The sequence below is a fragment of the Lissotriton vulgaris genome, chromosome 5 (genome assembly GCF_964263255.1).
Source record: "Lissotriton vulgaris chromosome 5, aLisVul1.2, whole genome shotgun sequence".
NCBI lineage: Eukaryota > Metazoa > Chordata > Amphibia > Caudata > Salamandridae > Lissotriton > Lissotriton vulgaris.
Genome location: NC_141693.1, coordinates 1,005,562,903 through 1,005,585,795, shown reverse-complemented (window position 1 = coordinate 1,005,585,795; position 22,893 = coordinate 1,005,562,903). Strand labels below are relative to the sequence as shown.

The window sequence follows — 22,893 nt, the reverse complement described above, 5'->3', positions numbered from 1 at the left end:
GACTCTTGATCTGAGGAGCAAAGTTGTCATGTTGCACGGTTGTTGGAAAACTGAATCCCTTCTAGTCTGTGCCAGGGAAGCTGATCACTTCCTATGCAGAGAAGAAAGTTTCCAGTGACCTCTGAGCTAGTTGGTAACACACTCAATTAAGTTTAGCATAGTCAGTGGAGGCCTGGAATATCCGCAGTTCCACGTCGATACTACTGTTTATGTTATTCCAATGCGCAGGGCCTAGTGGGAAACTAGGAACTACACTACATTACCGTCTGGAAGTTGTCCAGTGTGATTAATGTGAAACCCAATATCTAGATTTCCACACCAATTACCACCTCCAGGCAGAAGTCTTGTCTGCTCAACTTGCCACTTTTAGAGAATCCAGAGTAATTTATTATCTATTTGGTGTGCAATAATAGCCAAGATCCTGGAACACCAGTAGTGAGGAATAATACCTAGCCAGAACTCTCCTTAATAAACACTGACTGTTCAGGATCTTGTTAATTCTTTACAGCTATCAACTTGGGAATTAAAAATATTTTCCTTCTAATCCGATGTTCACACTACTTGCCAGCACATGATGACCATATGTGAATATCTCCCTTCTCCTTTCAAAAATAATTCTGTGCTGCAGTTTCTGAGCATTCCAACACATCCTTTCAAGGAAAGTAACATGCTTCCTGCTGCTTGACTGTTTTAACCCATTTTTAACCTGATTCTCATTTTAATTTTCTAGATTTTATGGAGGGCTCTTGGGGTCTGTCTGCATTTTCTACCTTCTTCCCTTGAGTTGGGTTCTGGCTATTCTCAATAGCAGCCTCTTCTTTTGGAATGCAGAATTCTACAGAGGTAAGAAATTATATCTTGTCTCTTTTATTCACTGGATATTTCTGTAAGCATCGTTTTAAAAATTATGTGTTTAGAAAGTTGCCCTTATTGTAGCTGTACTTAATTCCATCTGGATGTAGTCGTTGTCCTGTTTTAATATGAGCACTGTTTTGTTTGCTATGTCTACACACTGAGATGCCCTGCACATGCCTGTGTGGAGCTACTTTAAGATTAGTCTTGAGTGCATTATAGTTTTGTGGATGTCTAGCCTTAAATGATTGAGGGTAGGTGCTACCGTTTCTGAAGCATATCCACCCACATCAGAAATTACAGTTTTATTAACATGTTTTCTTAAATTTTTGGATGGTAATAGGAAACACCTTTAATGTTGCCTAAACAGTAGAACCTAAAGGTTATATATGGTGAAATCCACGGGCTTCGTGAGGTGACATAGATGACTTTCAGAAAATGATCTTCACTCTGATAACTCAAAATTGTTATCTATCCTAGAGGCATGAATGTATGATAGTACAATGCATTCCGTTTCAAAGCATGACTTTACCACGCATAACCGTTACTACGCATTTTGTTTTCCAATGAATATGCCTTTACCACGCTTGCCTTTACAACAAATTTCATTGTAAAGGCATGTATGTTAAAGCCTTATGCATGGTAAAGGTTTTCCATGACAACCCGCCCTCAAACAGGTTCCCGGCGCAATTCCATCACCACCCCCTTTTGTACCGCTTTGTTCGCCATAAGTTGGCAGGGTATGCTCAGACGTGAGTCCCTTGCTCACTTTGCCACTGGATTCAAGCAAGCTGAAGACGGCTGAAATGCCAGAAACCGGTCCTCGGAAGCTTGTTTCCGGTCCAGGGAAGGCATGGCTTGGCAGTTCGGGCTGGACTGTTCCCATGAGGCACAGGGTCAGACTGATTTGCATATGGCCATGTCTGAACTGGGGTGGCAGAGTAGGCTAAAGAACGGTGATAAAAAATGATGGAGGCAATGCGGTAGATAAACATAGTGTATATCTTCCGCATTGCCTCCATCGTTTTTTATGTCTAATGCTATATGTATGTCTGTTATGTGTTTTTTTAATGAATTTGTATAATGCTGCTACATGAATAATGGATCATGCCTGGAACGCATAATAGTATGAAATATAATAAATACTTGTAAAATAGGCTTTTTTGAATAATACAATTTAAAAAACTTTTCACTAAGTTTCTTATTAGTCATTTTCCTGTGGGTAGCAAATTATATTTTCAATCAGTTGTTGATTGTTTAATAGTGTGTTCTTACTTGGCTATAGACCTTTTCCAAAGTTATTGCCTTTACCACCGTTACCAGCATATGCTCTTACCACCAGTGCAACGTATATGCCATTGATATTCATACCTTTATACCATTAATTTGTTGTAAAGGCATGAGCGGTAAAAGGCATATGTGTTGTAAAAAAATGTGTGGTAATAGCTATGCGTGGTAACTGTGCATACATTGTAAGTCCTGCATGGTAAAGGTACTGTGGGGTTACAGCTGTGTTTTACTGGCTGTTTCCCTTGAAGCACAGGTCAAACCCTGTAGGCAGGGCGACATCTTTAAGTCAGGCCTCACACTCTGTTACCCCATCCCCCGCACGAATGTGGCAGGTTAAGTGGGTGTTGATTGGTGCTGCAACATGGCCTATCCCTCCACCTGCCTGTCCCTTTCAAAATGACATCTGCATCAGCATGCTTATACTATGCATCTATGCGGCTATGACTGTATTTCCTGCATCCCGATAGCTCTGTCATCTTGGTGGAGTATATTTGTGCCCTGCCATCTTGGTGCAGTATATTTGTGTGGGAATGCAGACATCCTGGTCTTTTCTGGGAGACACTGATATGGAAAGAAACCCACAACTCACCCTTAGAAGAGAGTAAGTCTTAGCTATAATGATATTTACTGCAAATAACTGTGAAAATGACCACCTTTTTGTAATATGGTAGCATCAACTGCTGTATTGGAGCGTGACAATTTACAGCATCGGCATGGCAATGTATTACTCATATTAAAAGATGAGTCACTTAAGATTACAACATATCTTGGCAACCTTTCCAGCCTAAGGTTTGTAGAGTTGAATATGATTTAACTTTAGTCTAGCAACTGTCTCCCTGTCCGAGGTAGGGGTCACGATGCTCTGAGGAATTCATAATTCTTAATGGTTAAATGGCCTTTCTCCTATTTGGAATTAATGAAGCAGTTGGTGTTATTCAGAGGTTAGATATTTAAGAATGGTTTCTATCTTCTACCTCTAGACATGTGTTGGTTCTTTTAACTTCAAAGAAAGGGTTTTGATTTAGCTCAAATATGATGGTTCTGTGGAGTTTGCTTTTAGCTTCTTTGTTGGTTGGAAGCCGAAAGAGTACATGGAGCAACTGTTTGTCCCCGTCCCATCACCATGATCTCAGTGTATTCCTTGCATTGCTGATTAGGAGCAATTCTATAAAACTTAAGCAATTGTTGCCCAACAGATGATATAGAAACCTGAAGAAAAATGTTTTTTTCCTATGGATATTTTTAACCACAGATTCCTCGTCTTTAGAAGTTTTCTCAGGCACATAAGTGGATCCAGAGAATTCTTCACCAACCTTGTGCCAGTAGGTGGTGCGTTATGGCTGTGTCATCACAACCTGTGCATACTGACTTAAGTTCCATTATTTCCATGCCCTTCAACAAATATCCGGAGTTCTGGTTCCTTGTTAGTCTTCTGGAAACTTCCAAATCTTTCACAGTGTCTTTCAACAATGTTCCTACCAAAAACAAAAGGATTCAAACTATTTTGAGACTGCAAGAAACCAATGTCTGTCATGGAACAACAAGAGGTCGGCTACTGGTGCTTGCGCTCTGGGCATGGTTCTTAAGCCATGTGACAATTTTGCCCACATGCCCCTGAAAGCCACCTGTGACTAGGAGGCTAAACTCTGAAATGAAACTTTCTAGAGCCCACTATACCCGAGGGTGTCAAGGCGCTAAACTTATTTGCCAAGCGCAAAAAGAGGTGAGGGTGGAAGCGCAGACCATGGTAGCGGGCACAGTTGCGGTCCCATTCTTGGGCCATTTTTGCGAAAGGTCCACTTCCCATTCAAAGATTTCCAATAAGAAAAATTCCAAACAGAAGCATAAAAAAAGAAGTGGGACTCATCTCCATCCCACCCCTTGATGTCTGGGGAGGAAGCACGAGGCCATCAAAATATAGATTGCACCCCTTTACAGTTCTGGGAAACCAAACCAGTTCCACAGTTGGTCCTGGTACACCCAGAGTTCCCTAATCCATTTTCAACCCCACAGTAGATAGAGCCTTCAAGGAGATGTGACTGCATATTTTTGGTGCACTCCCAGCTGCCTCGGGCACACCTTTCGGCCATAAAGAGCCATAGGGGTCTCTAGTCAGGCTACAACTGGCGGGTCTGCCCCTTCTCAACCCACTGCTTGGTTTGTACGGACTCGGGTACAGACCTCTACACCAGCACCTAGGTCATTGTCGGCACTGACTCCACCAGTGCAATAGAAAATCTTGTCCTGTTTTTGACCCTATGCCGAGGACTGCCCAGTCTCAACCAAGTTCTTGCTGTGAAATCTCAAAAGTGCAACAGTTTGTAATGCACCCTGACTGATCCGAGGCCAGCCGAGGATCCATGTGCTCTTTAGCTCTGAATCTGATCCTGATTTAGAAGTCGGTGGAGGGGAACACTGCATAAATGTATTTAATTTTGATTGGCTTTATGTTGTAGATTATTGTCTTTTAAAAAAATATATTTTTATTGATTTTCCGCAACATAGTATTGTTAGCATCTGCATTACAACCTATTTCAGTATTGACATTACAATAACAGTAGTTTGAATGGCTTGGGCAAGATGCCCGAAAGTTCCAGCCACCAATAAGGAAGGTCCATCTTGTACTCTATGATGCCACACATGTCCATAGTAGAGTACCTTTACATACATCATATATACAAATTGTATGTACTTCAGGAAATCCTTCCTTAAAACACAGATCAATTCCATCACGAAATCACATGCGGGCATCAAAGTAAAATAACATGTAAAGTAAAAAAGATCTATAAGTCAATCTCTGCATGTGGGTACAGAACAGAGTGTACCTGTTAGTGTAGCCTTTCAGTGGGTATCACATATGTTAATAGTCACACGCGGTGGACCACCCAGTGCAGGTGCGCCAATGGAGAGAGCGACGGGGGGAGGGGGGAGCGGCAGGAGGAAAAGGGGAGATGGAGGAAAGGGGGCGCCACCTAAGAAGAGAGGCCCGCCTCGGCCAGCTTGGTTTCAATTAGTGACAGTGACAGGTAATCCTCCATTGAGTAGGATGCTGTTGCAGGGGGCCCCGGCGAAGTCTGTGCCAGTGGTTTGTATGTTCCGATACCAGTGCCCTCTAGAGATCTAGAAGCCACAAGTGCATGCTGGGCTTTCCATGTCATGGCTATTTTGCGTTTGGCTAGACCTAGGGCTAGGTCTAGGAACTTGTTCATAGCTTTACGCGATGTGGAGCGCTTTGTGGCACCCGGTGGGAAATGGGTGGGCTGCACTGTCACCTAGGTTTCAGCTGCTTCTTTAAGTACAGTGGCTATAGTGCTCCAATACCTTTGAATGCTTGTGCATGTCCATACCATATGCGTGAATGTGGCCCCTGGGTCCCGGCATCTAGGGCATCTGTCAGCAGATGATGGGTACATACCCTAGTCTGTGGGGCGTGAGGTACGTGTGGTGTAGGTAATTAAACTGGGTGCATTTCAACCTAGCGTTGGTTGAAACCATTTTTGGGTTGCCGAGACATTGTGCCCAGTGTTTATCTGATATAGTGGTTGTCAACTCAGTTTCACAGTACACACGTAGAGCTGCTAACGTGGGTGCATCATCCCGCCTGAAGGACGTATATATGGCCGTTACAGCTTGTCTGCCCCTTCTATGTGTCAGTAATGTCGGCAAGAGATGCAATGTGGTGGGTTCTGCTCGATCATTGCCCCATGTTCGTCGGAAGTGGTGTGTAAGTAGGGCATATAAGAGAAAGGAACCATGTGGTACCTTATGCATTTCCACTAACTCTTCAAACGTTTGTAATTGTGAGTCTGCATACATGTCTCCCTATGTGTCAAACCCCCTCTCTCTCCAGGAGCCGAGCTCCAGCATCCTTGACAAGTAAATGTGCAGGGGAGTACTTCCAGTGGTAGGCCTGGGGCATATGGGGCAATCTGGCCTTGGGGAGCACATACCTGGAACAACTACGTATATCCGCCGTAATTAGTAAGTTTCCACATTGTTTCTGGGTCAGTGTAGTGGTTCCCGGCAACCACTCCAGTATTGTCAGATGATCCCAGGATATGGCCTCTGTTACCAATTCCGTAAGATTACTCTTAACTATCCATCTCATTGGCCATAACAACTGTGTGGCAGCGTAGTAACGCTCGTAGTTCGGAGCGCCTAGACCGTCCTTTGATAATGATAGATACAATTTATGTAAAGCCACCCTGGCTCTGGAGTGTCCCCAAATGAGGGATACCAAAAAGAGAATCCAGATCTTTAAAGAATTTCCGTGGCAGGCGATAGGGGAGTGTGAATAAGAATTATAGGAGATGCAGAAGGACCAGCATCTGGAAGGTCGGCACCCATCCCATGGGAGATAAGGGAAGGCTTAACCAGAACAAGAGGTTTGATCGACCTTTAGTGATAGCACGCCCCAAGTTACCATTGATGGCGTCCACCCCGAGTGTTAGACCTTTATCCCCAAACATTTAATGGTATCAAATGCCCATTCCAGTGACTTTTGTGGTGCGGCCTGCCTCTGGGCCAATGACATAGGTGCCATCAGGAACGCCACCAATTTAGGCCAATTAACTTTCAGTCCAGATCAGCGCGCGGTCATTCAACAGGTCCATTATCTGTTGAAGTGCCTCGGTTCAGCCATGTAGGTAAATAAAGGCGTCGTCCGCATATAGCAACACTACGTGGCATTGACGATCTGCATGTAGGCCCCACTCTACTACCCGCTGTCGTAATCTTCATGCCAGTGGCTCCATAGCCAGGGCAAAAAGTATCAGTGACAGAGGGCAACCTTGACTCGTGCCCTGCGCTATCGTAAAAAGTGAGGGAAAAACTCGAGCCATCTTTACCCTTGCCTGAGGTACAACTGTATCCATCTTAAGAAGTTAGGGCCAATGCCAATCTAGACAACACCATCAACAAGTAGTCCCAACTCAGCGTCTCGAATGCCTTTTCGGTATCTATGGATGCTATCCAGGGCATTTCCGTCTCTCCTCTTGCCCACTCCAGCATTACAAAAAATGTTGCAGATTCAATCCAGTGTTTCTCCCTGGTATAAAACCGTTCTGGTCTTCATTAACCATCAAAAGGACTGCTGTAATTAACCTATTCGCTAGTAGCTTCCCGAGAATCTTATAATCTGCGTTCAGCATTGATAGAGGACGATATGAGGCCATTAAAAGAGGGTCTGGGCCTGGTTTCGGTATGACCACCAATGTCGCCTCTCTGAGTGGGTGGGACTTTACCTTTCTCAAAGGCTTTGGTGTACATGCTGGTCAACAGTGGTGTTAGCTGCTTAGAATATGTGGCATAAAACTCCGATGGCCAACCATCTTTTCCCGGTGTCTTTCCTGTTGCTAATTGCCCGATTGTCTCCGCTATCTCACCTACCGTGATGGGGTCCTCTAGGGTGTCCTAATGCTCTGGTATAATTTGTGGGAGTTGAATCCCAGCAAGAAAGCCTTGTGTGGAGGCAGGGTCTTGGAGGACGGGAGTCGGGTACAGTGTTGTGTGATATTCTAGGAAAGAATGATTAATCACCTCTTGTATATTCACAAGGATCCCGGTGGATGTGTGTAGGTCAGTAATGGTGGGTTGAGAGGTATCAGATTTCAGTAGTTACGCTAGCAGCTTGCCCGCTTTGTCTACCTCCTTATGTCTACGTACTAGGTATGTTTTGTAGTCCAGTGCGCAGAGGTCATCCATTGCACCCTTGTATTCTGGGCGGGCTTGGGCCAGGGAAGGGCTTGTAGATTATTATCAATGTCTCCCAGATGAAGGACCAGGAAGGTCCGAAATGCATTGGGATTTTCAAGTGTCAATGGAATAACCAAGATAGACATTTGCAATAATCTGTTCATGGATTATTAAAGCAAGGATGCATTACAATTGATAACCTAAATCTACCCTCACTATGAATTGTGTTGATGATTATTGATGAAAAGGGAATTATGAATAAAGAAATAAGGTATCAAGTACATTTTTGCTCATATTGGAGTGAAATGTAATTACTTATAGAATGCTCGTGAGCAACATAACATGCCAGTGCCCCTCGGGACTGCACTCAAGGGGGTACATCTATTAGGTATTAGGTATCTGGTATTTCCTTATCCCTAAGAAGAATGAAGGCTCTGTACTATTCTAGATCGTGTCCCTTTTAGCTCCTTTCTTCAAAAGGACCTATCTCAAGATGTTCACGCCCAGACTCTCTTTGCCCTAGAAGCCGGAGATTTGATGGTGTCCTTGGATTTGCAGGACACGTATTTCCATATACCCGTCCTGCAGTTCCACAAGGTGGGTTATGACCACTTCCAGATTGCCATGTTTCCTTTCAGACTCACCTCACCCCGTGCAGTATTCACAAAAGTGATGCCGATGGTCGCTGTCAATCTGTGGAGGTCAGGAGTACATATATTCCTGTACCTCGACGATTGGCCCCTGAAGGCAGACTCATGGACCACCTCCAGTCGCAAGACAACGTCCAGATGATAGCCACACTCCTGACATTGCTAGAATTCACTGTCAATGTGCTGAAGTCACACCAGCGTCTCACGCAAAGAATCCTGCTTATCTGGGCAATCCTGGACATGGTGGCATTGAAGTCCTTTCCTTCGCTGCAGCGTGCTCATGACATTCAGGATATGATCCTAATGTTTCATCTTCAGTCCTGGGTCTCGAAGAAGATGGCTCTGATGCTTCTTGATCTCCAGGCCTCATGCATTCTCATCATGAGTGCCAGGTGGCACATACAATGGAACCTCAAATCTCAATGGACCCAGCATCTGAGTTGCCTTTCCAATCCAGATCTCCAGTCAGATTCTATAGGATGTGCAGTGGTGGTTGGTGGACACCAGTTTAACCTGAGGCAGGGCACTCTTCCCCTCCCGAGGGCTTATAGTTGTGACAGATGCATTGCTGCTTGGTTAGGGCGGTCACCTAGGAGAGGTGGCGATCTGAGCCTAAACAGGTGGCTTGACCAGCAGAACATCTCCCTGATTACAACCCCCTAGCGGGGTCCCTAAATACCAGAGAGGATGGACTGAGCAGGTGTTGCTTGGCAGATCATGAGTTGGGTTTCCATCCTGAGATTGTCTGGGGTGTCTTCAGTTGGTGGGGTACATCCTGGATGCATGTGCCAATGTCGAACGTGCAGGTTCAGCAATTCTACACTTTGGAGTTTCCTATAAGGTGCAGCTGGAATGGAAGGGCAGATTGTTGTGCTCCTTTCATCCGCCATGTCCTGGCTTGCTTAAAGAGGAAGATCAAGTAAGGCTGCTCAGAATTCTTTTATATTGCCCCGGACTCTGTAAGGAAGTGTGGTACCTTATGCTCCTGGGATTCAGCATTTGCCCTCCAACTAAGCTTCCATTTTGGGAGGGCCCTCTATCTCAGCAAGAGGGAAGAATTCAGCCCCAGAGTCTCCACAAACAACACATCTACACATGGGTATGGATTGACTGAAGCTAAATGTGTTTGGCATGCTGGCCGAGATGATCAATGCCATCCTTGCAGCCAGGCACCCTTCAACGAAGTCGGTCTATGCCAGATTCTCAGACAAGTTTGTCACTTGATGTTGTGCCCTACCCATAAACCCCTTAGGAGGTGAATATTTTGATATCATGTTGCTTGTTCTTTTATTTTAAACTGCAGTTTCTTGCAGTGGGCACAGTGAAATGTTATTTGTCGCCCTTTCAGCCTTAGTATGTTTAACTGACCAACCATCGTCGTTGAAATTTCCAGTATTTGTGTTTTCCAAAATGTTTGATACATATATTTCTCCCAAATCTTTGGGGATGCTTCAAGGGGCTCTTAGTCTTTTCCTGACATTTCTTATGTGCTCACCTTTGAGTCGATGCGTAGCTGCTTCTTGAGACTTTTGACCAATACAACCATACGCTGCTTGAGTGAACTGCAGGTGCCTCCCTTATAGCTGTCCTACACCACCTTCTTCCCTGACCAATTGGTTGTTAGAACCCGGGTGGCATTCCTTCTGAAAGTCATAGCTCCCTTTCACAATGGCCTAGTGATCACTGTGCTGGTGTTCTTTACTCCGCCTCATTCCTTGAAGGACGAAGAGATACTCCATCCCCCTGATCGCAAGAGAATACTTAGCTTGTCAATCGACTGCACCAAGGAAAACATGGGAGACAATCTGCTCTTTTGGGGATATTCAGCTGTGGCAAAAGACAATATACTGCAAAAGAAGATTTTGTTAAGGTGGGTAGGATTCTGCATCAGAATCTGCTATACACTGGCCAGCCAACCGCTGGGGTAAGGCTGCCACAACGCTTTGGAAGAGCGGTGCCTTTTATTGATATCTGCCCGTCTGTGACGTGGACACTAAAACACAACTGCCTTGGCACCCAGGACTGTTAGGAAGGTCACTTTGCCCACTTGGTTCTGCAGGACTTTTTGGTTTGCACCCAGGCTATGGTCTAAAGGAGAAGAATGTGCGGTTAGAAGTATCCATCAGAAGCACAAGTTACTTATCTTCAAAAACTCTCTTACTCTATGTAACCGCAGATTCCCCACTATCATCCCATCCCCCTATTCTGTAGAGTAGCCTATACTAAAACAACAAACTAAGAAATAGGGATTTCTGTAGAGAATTGGCAGCGTGCGCGCCCCACACAGCTCTTTCAGCAGGATTCCTGTGCACTTGGCAAGTGTGCCCCCTTTGCTTGGCACAGCTTTCCTCCCTGCAGTAAAACTGACGCCTCTGGTGACAGTCAAAGGCAAGGCAGCCAACGACGCGAAACAGAAGCCATATAACGTGAACGTGACACGGAACAATGTGTACATGTTTATCGCACTTCTTACTTTTCTTTCAAATTTGTTCCACATAAAAAGAAAGGCTTACTAGTGTGCCCTTGAGAAGAGCAGTTGCAGGCTGTGTTTCATTTCCTATTGAAAAACACTGTTGTGCCAACGGCTTCTGTGGTAAGAACTTTTATCGCCCTCTGCTGACAATGCTAAATATTATCCCGTCACTGGGAGGCGTGCTTGCAAGCACCTTGTTACTCATATAATTGTAGACATTTTAACTAATGCCAGCCACACTGTTGTGAGCAATTTCTTTTTGATGACTTGTTTGGAAACCCGTAGGCAACACTAGTGTATTACGATAAAGGTCTTGTTTTCCGATTCCTAGTTTGCACAGGTATAAATGAAAAAAAAGTAATGTAAAATACAGAATAAGGTGTACAATATGAAAGAATAGGTAACAATTGCTGCTGTCCTCATGGAAATTAGACTGGTGCAGATACACGCGAATTCTTCTTGACCCTACAGTGGGACATGCCAAATACATTATAAATAACAGTAGAAGGGGTTGGTAAAAAATATGCACTCAAAATCTATAGACAATATAGGCACTGATAAAATAGTTATTAGAGGGCCTCTTGACATCAGGGAACCACCATGTTCTTGTTGATGGCTTTCACTTTACAAATCATTGCTTCTAGGTTTGTTAGTGCCATAGCTTCAATGGCAATTAACCATGAATACAACTTTCAGAATGTATTAGGATGGTAAAGAAAAGGCTTGGGTTGGAAACTGTTGCGCCTAGTGTCATGGAACCAGCTGATAACCTCGCCACTTCCAGTATACAATCTGATCCAATGGGAATTGGCTCCGTAGTAATTATTTAAAAGCCCCCAAACCGAAGTAAATTATGTTTGTAGCTATTCAACTGCAATTTCAACAAGGGTGTAAAGAAGGCCTCCTCTGAATTATTTTTCCAGAAAGAGTGCAAGCCCTACTTAGTATAAAAAAACAAAATCCCTTAAAAGTTAGCTGTAGGGAGGGTCTGAAAGAACAATTGAACATGACTGAAAACCCCATATGCATTTCTGAAGTAAATTGAAAATGCATATTTTGAAAGTCCCTCACATTTTTAAAAATGTAGCAATGTATATGTCGAGGTTACTTTCGGCTCTATGTGCGAAGCTATTTTCTTATCTTTACGTTGTCTCATAAACCCTGCCCACTCTGCACTACTTTTAAGCATAGGGAAGAAAGTCGCGGAGGTTCGGACTCCCCCAATGTAATAATCCCCTCTGTGTGCTAGAACGTTCTGGGATAACCTGCACAGGCAGAAGACTGGTTGTGGCCGGCTACCTTTCCTCTCCAGCCCTGTTCTTGGCGCTCTACACTCAAGTATTACGATTGTCTGTCAAACTCCCCTTTCCTGCCCCGTTTTAGGAGGTGCCCAGATTCTGTGGTATGTCTCTGTATGAACATGTCATTAATAAATGAGGTGAGCAGGCAAAAAAGTGCCAGAGAGCAAGCAGTTGGAGAGGGAGGAGAATTAAATAGCAAGCACATGGGCACCATTAAAGAATGTTACGCTTTTAACATGGCAAATTAATCTGTACGCTGTACGTATGCCCCGAGGAAACAGTGGAGTCACTCTCGATTGGAGCGTGAAACGGACCCAGGCTCACCTAGTCTGAGCAGCGGCTGAGCCCTTCGGTAATCGGCAGTGCTACAGAGGCAAAACTAGTAGTTTGGAAGTAGTTAACAAGTGGACCTTGCAGATCTTCGAGGAGAGGAGGTCTTTTGATGAGCAGGAAAACATAAATAAAATTGTCCCACAAAAGCATAAGTATACCAAACTAGGTCAGTGCCACAAATGGGAGGAAACAAAAGACCAAAAGGAGGGATAATAACGATAGCATGCCATTCCATGCACACTGCAACAACCTCTCAAACTTCTACGAACAGAAGATTGCCAATATCTACAACATATTAGTTGCACAGGATACCGATAAGTACTCAACTACCCGGACACCTCCTTCATCGCCGAACAGCAGCTAAGCACCGGAAAGCCCCTCTTGAATGAAGAAACCACCGCCCTGATGAATATCGTCCACTCAGGAGCACCCTTACACCCATGCCCCATTTCCTATACATCCGTGATAGAATCGAAATTTGCCTAGCTTACGTAACGGTAAGTTTCAATTCTATTAAGGACACGGAGGCGAGGATTATGCTATATCTTCCTTCGCTTTATTAACATAAAGACTCCACAGCAGCTTAGGAAAAGATATAATAAGAACAAAAAATGCTTTAAACATAAAGCATTGACGTAATGTTCAACAAATCAAACAACAACTCCCAAGAGTCTCTTTGCATAACAATAGTCCATAGTCCTTCTACTCTGTCCATCATCACTATATAACCGGACTTCTCATCATCTTCCTCCTCTTTCTTCGCGCAGATCACGCTTGAGCCTCATTGGTCCTGTTTAGCACCGTCGTTGCCTGTCGAAAAAGGAACAGCATCAGCGAGGTGGTCCAGGAATGCGACAACAAGGCGAGGAGCATTCAGTGATTAATACAGTACTGACAATGTAAAGGAAAACGCTTTACTTACTGCCATACGGGTGGGTAGAGACACCACTGTAGCCTGGGTGGGATAATCCTCGCCTCCGTGTCCTTAATAGAATTGAAACTTACCGTTACGTAAGCTAGGCAAATTTCGATTCTATGTCAGGACCGGAGGCTTTAGATTATGCTAGTTTGAAGCTTACTTACCACCAACTGGGCCAAATCCACCACCGGCTTAAAATAAAACCTCTTGAAGGTGGAATCCGAGGACCAATCCGCCGCTCGCATTAGGTCCTCCAGACGAGCACCCACCGAGAATGCCTTAGAGGCCATGGCCCCCCTGGCGGAGTGTGCTCCAAAGAGAGAAGTATTGATGCCCACTTCTTGCATGACCCACCGCACCCACCGAGCAATAGTGGGGGAGGAGACAGCTTTGTGTGGCTTCCGCAGGGCAATCAACAACTGACGCTCGCCCGGAGGGCGCAGATCCAAGGTCATGTCCTCATATGCTTTGAGGCATTGCACGACACACAACTTAGGAGTGTCAAGAAAAGCTGGATATGAAATAGAACGCGACAACGTTTTCGTGCGTCGGCCTACTGTAAAAGTAACCCCATCCGGGGAAAAGATGCGTGCAGAGACATCCAGCGCGCGCACGTCAGAGACGCGCCTACAAGAAACCAGACATAACAACATGGCTAACTTCGCCGACAGCTCTTTAAGAGACAGATAGGAATTGGCCGGCCACGACAGGAACAAATTCAGAACCAAATTGACGTCCCAAAGGACGGAGTACCTGGGTTCCGGAGGCAGCGCGAGGCGGATAGCTCGCAGAAGCCGGCACACAAAAGGATGTTCCCCTACTGGATGGCCATCGATGTTGTCATGGCCAGCCGAAATCGCCGATCGAATAGCATTGATCGTCCTATACGCTAGGCCCTTGTCGGCCAAATGTGCCAGGAAATTCAGCACGGGAACGAGGCCTGCGACCAAGGGATCCAGATCCCTTCGTAAACACCAACGCATCCACTTAAGCCAAGCGGATCTGTAACGCTTCGTCGTACTATCGGCCCATGCTTTGGAGAGCAAGTGCTCAGCCGACCCCGAAAGGCCCGGGAGCGACCAGCGTCTCCTGAGAGCCTCCACGCCACGAGGCGGAGAGAGTTCTGCATGACGAGGGGATGCGGTTCCTGATCCGGATCTGTCAGGAGCAGAGAAAACAGGGGGAGTAGGATTGGAAAAAACCATAAGAAAGTTGCAGAAGAACCGCAAACCACACTTGAGACCTCCAGAGTGGTGTAACCAACACCAGCTCCGCTCCCTGGCGGCGTATTTGGGCCGCCGCTCGCATTATCATGGAGAACGGGGGAAACGCGAACGGTTGTTCCCGACTCCAATCCTGCAAAAACGCGTCCGTGGCCTCCGCTAGAGGGTCCGGCCTCCAGCTGAAAAAACGCGGCAGCTGGTGGTCGAGACGGGACGCAAAGAGGTCCACAGAGAAGGGACCCCAGAGGGTGTGCAGCCACCGGAAAACCTCCGGATCCAGTTTCCACTGGCTGGCGTCCCTGAGATGTCTGGAGTGCCAATCCGCCACTTGATTGCACTGACCCGGCAGATACTCCGCCGTCACCGCAATGTGACGGGACAGGCAATAATCCCAGAAGTCCTTCGCCAAGTCCGCCAAGGCGCGGGACCGAGGACCTCCTAGATGGTTCACATAACGGACCGCCGAAATATTGTCCATCCGTAACAGGACACAAGCTTTGACCGAATCTTTGGTCCAACAACGAACCGCGAAGGAGCCCGCAAGGAGCTCCAAACAATTGATATGCAATTGTTGTTCTTCTGAAGACCAGGCGCCGCCGGTGGAAAAATCCCCGCACCGGGCGCCCCAGCCGGACCTGCTGGCGTGGGACTCTATGATCAGGTCCGGAGCCGAACCGAAGATCGCCCGACCATTCCATGCCTCCATGTGAGACAGCCACCATGACATTTCCTCCTTCACTTCGTCCGTGAGGGGAACCCACTGATCGTAACTCATCCCACGGCGCAGATGTTGCGCCTTCAGGCGTTGGAGAGCCCTGTAGTGCAGCGGGCCTGGGAAAATCGCCTGGATGGAGGACGAGAGAAGACCCACCACCTTGGCGATATGTCGCAGGGACGTGCGATCTCTCGCGATCGTCTGCCGAAGCAGGTGTCGTATCTTTGCGACCTTCCGACCCGGCAGGCTCAAGACCGCCTGTACCGAGTCCACCACGAAACCTAAAAAGGTGATCTGCTGAGTGGGAACCAAAACCGACTTGGAGCCGTTGATCACGAACCCCAGTCTCTGGAGCAGGCCGACAGCCTGACGCAGCTGGCCCGCCAGCACCTCTGGGCACTGCCCCATGAGGAGGATATCGTCCAAGTACACTAGCATACGGACCCCTTGACTTCTGAGAAACTCCACTACCGGGTGGAGGACTTTCGTGAAGCACCACGGGGCCGAAGAAAGACCGAACGGCAGAGCGGTGAATTCAAACACCCTGTCGTCCCACAGGAATTGTAGGAAACGACGATGAGGGGGGTGGATGGGGACGACCAGGTAGGCGTCCTTGAGATCTAGTCTCACCATCCAATCCCGAGGGAGGAGCACGTCTCGAAGGAGGTGGATACCCTCCATCTTGAAGTGACGGTAGACCAACCACCCATTGAACTCTTTGAGATTGATCACAGGTCTTTTGCCCCCATCCGTCTTGTCCACTAAAAAGACGTTGCTGAGGAACCCATGCGGGTGGCGCGTTGATAGACGGATGGCTCCCTTGCGCAGCAAGTCCGAGATCTCCCCGTCTATCAATCGCGCGTCTGACTCTGAAAAACTCATCGGGCGCGGGGGCCTCGCTTGAGTGGGCTGGTCGTAAAACTCGATATGGAAACCTCGTACAGTCTGCAAAACCCAAGCGTCTGCAGTGAGCAATTCCCACTCCTCGTAAAAGCTTGCCAGCCGCCCCCCAATTGGAACCTGATCCAAACAAAGTACACTTACCGGGGGCATTGCCTTGTCCGGAGTTCTTCTTGAACCCTCTGCCACCGAAGCGCTGTCCCCTGGTGGGGTAGAAGTTGGTATAGTTGGCAGAGGTCTGGTATTGACCTCTTCCGGAGCCTTCTCCTTTGTTGTTGGTCTGCTGACCACGGCAGATCGCGCGGCCCCTACCGCGACCGGCCCCTCCAGAGAAACGCTGGTGGAACACTCTCTTGATGCTAGACTGGGCCTTATCCAGCGACGTGAACGTATTCACAAACTTGCCCAGCTCCCTGATGAAGGGCTCGCCGAAGAGGCCTCCCTGGGCCACAGCACCCGCCTCCGACGAGGCCAGGTCCCCCAACTTTGGGTCCAGCTTGATTAGGAGCGAACGCCGCCTCTCAGTGGACAGGGCACAGTTGGCGTTGCCCAAGAACACAATCACCCTCTGGGCCCAATTCGAGAGCACCTCCGGTGAAATGGCGGTGCCATTCGCTCTAGCCTCCTCCGCCATGTCGAGGATCTTCGTGGCGGGCCCGACCGCATCTAACAATTTGTCCTGGCAGGCCCGCCAGGACCGGTCAATCCCTTTCCTGGGGTCCTTCATAAACTTTGCCAGGAAGGTGGCCATCTTGGGATCCAATTCCGGGGTCATGGCCACTTTCCCTTCCAAAGTTGGCCGAGGACACTCCCCACGTAGGCAACCCCTCGCTTCCTTCTCCAGGGGCTTGCGCAGCCTGCCCGCGACAAATTTCGCCACCGTCTCCCCCGGTGCCCAGGCCGCGGAGCGGGGGTGGACTATCTCGTCCGGGTCCAGCATGCCCGACTCATCCCGGGGCATCTCCTTGGCAGAGGGCGCCGGAAGCCAAGATCGGGTTGACTCCCCGTCGTCATCCGAGTCCGGAGAGTCGTAGATTGGGGAGGCGGGGGCCGTAGACACGTCCCCCGAAGCACTAGGGTCCACCAAGGGCGCAGGGGGCACTGCTGTCGCCTTAGCCAGGAAGGCGTCTCGAAGACGCTCAAAAGCGCCCCTGTCCACACCTTGGGCCTCCGAGGACGGCCCCTCCTTACAAGGCCTCTTCGGGGCGGGTGGCAACCCGCCGGACGTCCCCGGGAGTTCGGGGACGGAGGCACATGCGCCGCTGCCAGCGTCGCGCACTCTTCCACGATGCGGGCGGAAAGGCGGTCTTCCATGGGGCCTACCACCTCCGTCACGCAGCGGTAGATGGAATTGTCCACCGCCTGGTAGAACTCGTCGTCCTGCAGATAGGGGCAGGGTTCCTCCTCGTATTCCCCTTCCATCTCGGAACCAAGGGCAAATGCGGGGCACCCAAGAGGGCGGCAACCGAGAAAGATCTCGAATGTGGGCAGGCCAAGCGGCTGCGATCACGTTTTGGGCCAACTGACGTGGCAGGTGGGCTGCACCAACCCCCAAGCGCGCAGACCCTCCTCGCCGGGACCGGGTCGTCGCACCCCTCAAGCGCGCTAGTCCACACTTCGGATAAAGAGGTGCACAAAGGACACCCGAAGGTGATTCACGCGGTCCGAGCCGCTATACAGACCCCAACGGGGCGTCAAGAGTAGGAAATTACAGACCCGGGGCACCAGGTGTCAGAGGGGTACGCGAGGGCTGGCTCCTGCGCAAGCAGACTCCACGGCGCGGCTCCTGGCACTGCGGAGGCGCGCCGAAGGGTCGGCGAGAAGACAGGCCGCCCCCTGGCGGTCTATGTACACACCGCGCACAAGTGGGAAATAAAGTCGCGTAGGAACGAAGAACGTTCCCGCAACCGGGGACTCTGTAAGGGAATAAACCATGCAATGAGTCCCCCAACGATCGTACACAATACAACCAATCACATTGAAAAAGGGAAAAATAGGAAAAGCACTTATCTGGCTGCGGGAGCAGCGAAGAAAGAGGAGGAAGATGATGAGAAGTCCGGTTATATAGTGATGATGGACAGAGTAGAAGGACTATGGACTATTGTTATGCAAAGAGACTCTTGGGAGTTGTTGTTTGATTTGTTGAACATTACGTCAATGCTTTATGTTTAAAGCATTTTTTGTTCTTATTATATCTTTTCCTAAGCTGCTGTGGAGTCTTTATGTTAATAAAGCGAAGGAAGATATAGCATAATCTGAAGCCTCCGGTCCTGACATAGAATCATCTTCCCTGCGCTCACTGCTATCATCCATACCTCCATAACCAGTGCCAACTTCCTGTCTTGCTGGAAAATTGCAGAAATCAACACACTATTAAAGAAACCACAGGTGGACCCCAAAACCCTCAGCAGCTACATGCCCATCTCACACCTGCCTTCCCCTGCTAAAGTCATGGAGAAAACCATCAATACCCAACTTGCAGACCACCTAGAACTCAATCTTCTAGACCGCTCTCAATCAGACTTTTACACCAAGAACAGCACAAGACAACCCTCATTGCGGCCACCAATGACATCAGAAGTATCCTCATCCAAGGAGAAGCTGCTGTACTCATCCTCCTCGAACTCTCCGCAGCTTTCAATATGGTCTCCCACAAGTCACTCATCAGAAAGTTTCAGCACTAAGGTATCTGTGGACTGGTCCTCAAGTGGATATGCTTATTCCTCACGGACAGAACTCAATGCGTTAGACTTCCCCCAAACACCTCAGAAACCAAGAAACTCTGTAGAGTCCCTCAAGGATCCTTGCTCAGCCCAGCTTTCTTCAATGTCTGTATGACACTCTTGCAGACCTAGTCAGATCCCATGACATCAACATAGTATCCTACGCTGACGAGATACAGCTCATCCTCTCCATTACAGACTCAACTAGTACCCCCAAATCAAACTTCGCCAACTGTATGAGCAACATCACTGCAGGGATGAAAAACAACTTCCTCCAGCTCAACATAGACAAAACCAAAGTCATAATCTTCAGCAACAACCACTCCCCCTGGGACGCCTCTTGGAGGTCCCTCAAAGTTGCACCGCCACCCACCTCTGCGGACAATACCAACAACTTCAGGATCATCCTGGACAGCATCTGCTCCATGAGCAGACAGATCAACAGCATCACCTCATAATGCTTCCACATCCTGTGTATGCTACTCAAGATTTTCAATTGAATCCCATTGAACACCAGACGAACGGTCACCCAGGCTCTTATCCCAAGTAGCCTTGATTATGAAAACCTCTTTTACATCAGAATCTCAACCCATTTCCTAACCTGACTCCAAACCACCCAGGACGCCGGCACATACTCATCCAGAACATCCTGCAAAATGCCTACATCTAGCCACACCTCAACAATCTCCACTGGCTCCCAGTCCAGAAAAGATGTAAGTTCAAGCTGTTCACCCATGCCTAGAAAGCTCTCCACAACACAGGCCTAGCTTACCACAATCACCGCCTCAACTTCTACCAACCCACCAGACCTCTTCGATCTGCATCCCAGGCAAGAGCACGCCTCCCTCGATCGATCGATCAATCAATCAATCAATCAGGGGTTTATAAACAGCTTGTACTCACTTGTGAGGGTCTCAACGCACGGGGGTTACTGCTGAACTGTCTGGGCGCTGGGGTTCATTCAAAGAACCAGGTCTTGAGATCCTTCCTGATTTGGGTCAGCGGCAGGGATTGCCTGAGGTGAAGAGAAGACCAGAAGTGGAGTACTCATACCTTGCGGCCAAGACCTTGAAAACCTCCCGAAACACTTCAGAACCTCCCACCTAGACTTCTGAAGGAGACTCAAGACATGGCTCTTCCAGAGGAAACCAGCATGATCTCCTCTACCCTCCCCCCCCCCGAACCCTCCCTCAGGCCTGCCCTTCTCAGCTCCTGGATACCCTCATTGGTAATTATCTGTGCTCTACAAATTCACATAACATATCTCAGTTTGCATCTGGGTTTCTGCGTGTCTAGATCATATTTTCTGTTAAGGGATTTCTATTTTCAGATGCCTCAAGAAGGGTCTCTAATCCCTTTATGGTAGCAATAGGGTTGTTTACAAGGTTCACATACTGACTCGCATTTCCTGATCTTTTTTAACTGCAACCAAAAACGAAACAGAAAAAACGGATAAATACGGATTTAATGCTGAATCTAAAACCACTGGACATTATGCCAAACTTGGCATGAAATGATTACTCATAATACTTAATTTTTCTTGATTGATGAAAATCTGTACAGTAGATTGTGCGATACTTGCTTTTGTTTTTGAAGGGTTAATCAGTTGTATGTAATTTGAAAAGCCTGGTCTGCAGAGGATTTGTGAATTCAAATTTGAAAAATAAAATTAATCCGATAAGATGTTGTATCCACTTGAGGATACCAAGCATCAAACTGTTGTCCTGAAAAACGTGTAGGGACATAGAGAGACAGGGGATCATCCTTTTAATGCAGACATGATGTAGGAAATAGGGGAGAGGAGATTGCAGATGCTATCTGTTAAAATAAACAAACACTGATTTTATGTTTTTTACCACAGAATTTGTGGATCTACTACAGCCAAAGGGCATGATCAGCATTGTTTGCCCTCTGGGCCTCTCCACCAAAGGCTGTGCACAATGGATCTCTGTCCAGGCGCAGCCGGCACAGGTAAGAGTGGCGGGGTGAGAGTGGTTGGGGTGGGGGGAGTCGACAGATGACGGGACAGGCAAAATTAAATAAAAAACATAATCAAACCACTTACTTTGTGCTTGCTGCATCGCCGAGTTGGCTCAGTGGCGAGTTCAACTTAAGTGGTTATATATTTTTCTTAATTTAATTTTACCTATCTGGTCATCTGCCAATGCCCCCGCCACGCCCACCGCTCTTACTTGTACCGGCCGTGCCTGGCTCAGTCCCTCAGGAGGTTGGGCGCAGGCCAGGATGCAGGCAAACGCGAGGAGATGATGGACACTCACCCCCAGTCACAGATCTGGGTTGAATCCATCATCATTCTTTTGCTCACTTTGCCACCCCAGTTCGGACCCAGCCATATTCAAATCTGTCTTGACCCTGTTCCTTATGAGCACAGTCCAGTGAAAACTGCCAAGCCAGGTCTTCCCTGAACCAGAAACAAGCTTCCTGGGACCGGTTTCAGGGTAACTCCCCTCATCAGCCAGGCTAGCTTGAATGCAGTGGCAAAGTGAGCAAGGAACCCATGTCTGGGCATACCCTGCCAACATAGGCTGAGCAAAGCAAACACAAGGAGACATTGGACGGAGCGCTAAAACTTTTTTCAGGCGCTGACCCCCAGTCACAGATCTGGGTTGAATCTATCATCGTGCAGCATTCTGTCCATCAATTGTTATTTTTGTATTTGTCACCACTATTGGAATGGGTATGCCCAGACGTGGGTCCCGTGCCCTCCATGCCACTGGAGTCAAGATAGCCTAGCTAATGAGGGGTGATGCCAGAAACTGGTCCCAGGATGCTTGTTTCCAGTTCAGGGAGGACTGGCCTGGTAGTTTGGGCTGGACTGTTCCTATGGGGAACAGGGTCGAGACTGATTTGCATATGGCTGGGTCTGAAATGAAATGGCATGCTGTGCAAAAAAACAACATATTTAGGCCCATATCTCTGTACTTGGGTGAATGTTTGACATTGTGCAGCAATCTATCCATCAATTGTTCTTTTTGCATTTGTCACCCCAAGTGGGACTGGTATGCCCAGACGTGGGTCCCGTGCTCTCAATGTCACTGGAGTCAAGCTAGCTTGGCTGTAAGGGGTGATGCCCCTAAACTGGTCCCAGGATGCTTGATTCCAGTCCGGGGAAGACCTGGCCTGGCTGTTCGGGCTGGACTGTTCCCATGAGGAACAGGATCAAAACTGATTTGCATATGGCTGGGTCTGAAATGGAATGGCATGGAGAGCAAAAAAACAATGGATTTAGTCCCAGATCTCTGTATTTGGGTGAATATTTGATGTTGTGCAGCATTCTGTCCATCAGTCGTTTTTTTTGCAGGACCTGTCCTGCAGCCAACCCATTACTAAAGGCTGTGTGGAGTAGGGGTTCACCGCACAGTGCATGTCTCAGGGCTGAGTGCCTTAAGCATGCTGCCTATGGGGTTGGAGACAAAGGCCAGGCCCTGCAGCCAAACCCCTTGCCCGTGTAGAGGCATTGGCTATAGCGGACCAGGGGAGTGGCCACTTAATTGACTGAGCACAGTGTCTGGCTGCAGAGGATCACATGATGACATGTCACAAGTGACCACACTTAGAGGCACCCTCATCTACAGACCACCAGGAACCCACACACAATTTAACGAAGACATCACTGACTTCATCAGCCCACATGCCCTCACCTCCGAGTACTACATCCTACTGGGAGACCTCAACTTCCACCTGGAAAAGAAAAACGACAGCAACACCACCACCCTTCTGGACAACCTGGCCAATCTCGGACTCAAACAACTTGTTGACACCCCCACCCACCTTGCCGGACACACGCTTGACCCTATCT

General features: G+C 47.9%; 1 protein-coding gene across 2 annotated transcripts in view; it reads left to right on the top strand.

Moving 5' to 3' along the window:
- Positions 1-22,893, top strand: part of ZFYVE27 (zinc finger FYVE-type containing 27) — a 362,081-nt gene that overhangs the window by 92,682 nt on the left and 246,506 nt on the right. For both annotated transcript variants that reach the window (XM_086922616.1, XM_086922614.1), the window contains exon 6: positions 731-843. In XM_086922616.1, coding sequence (XP_086778742.1) covers positions 731-843 — 113 coding nt within the window. The remainder of the gene's footprint in view (positions 1-730; positions 844-22,893) is intronic.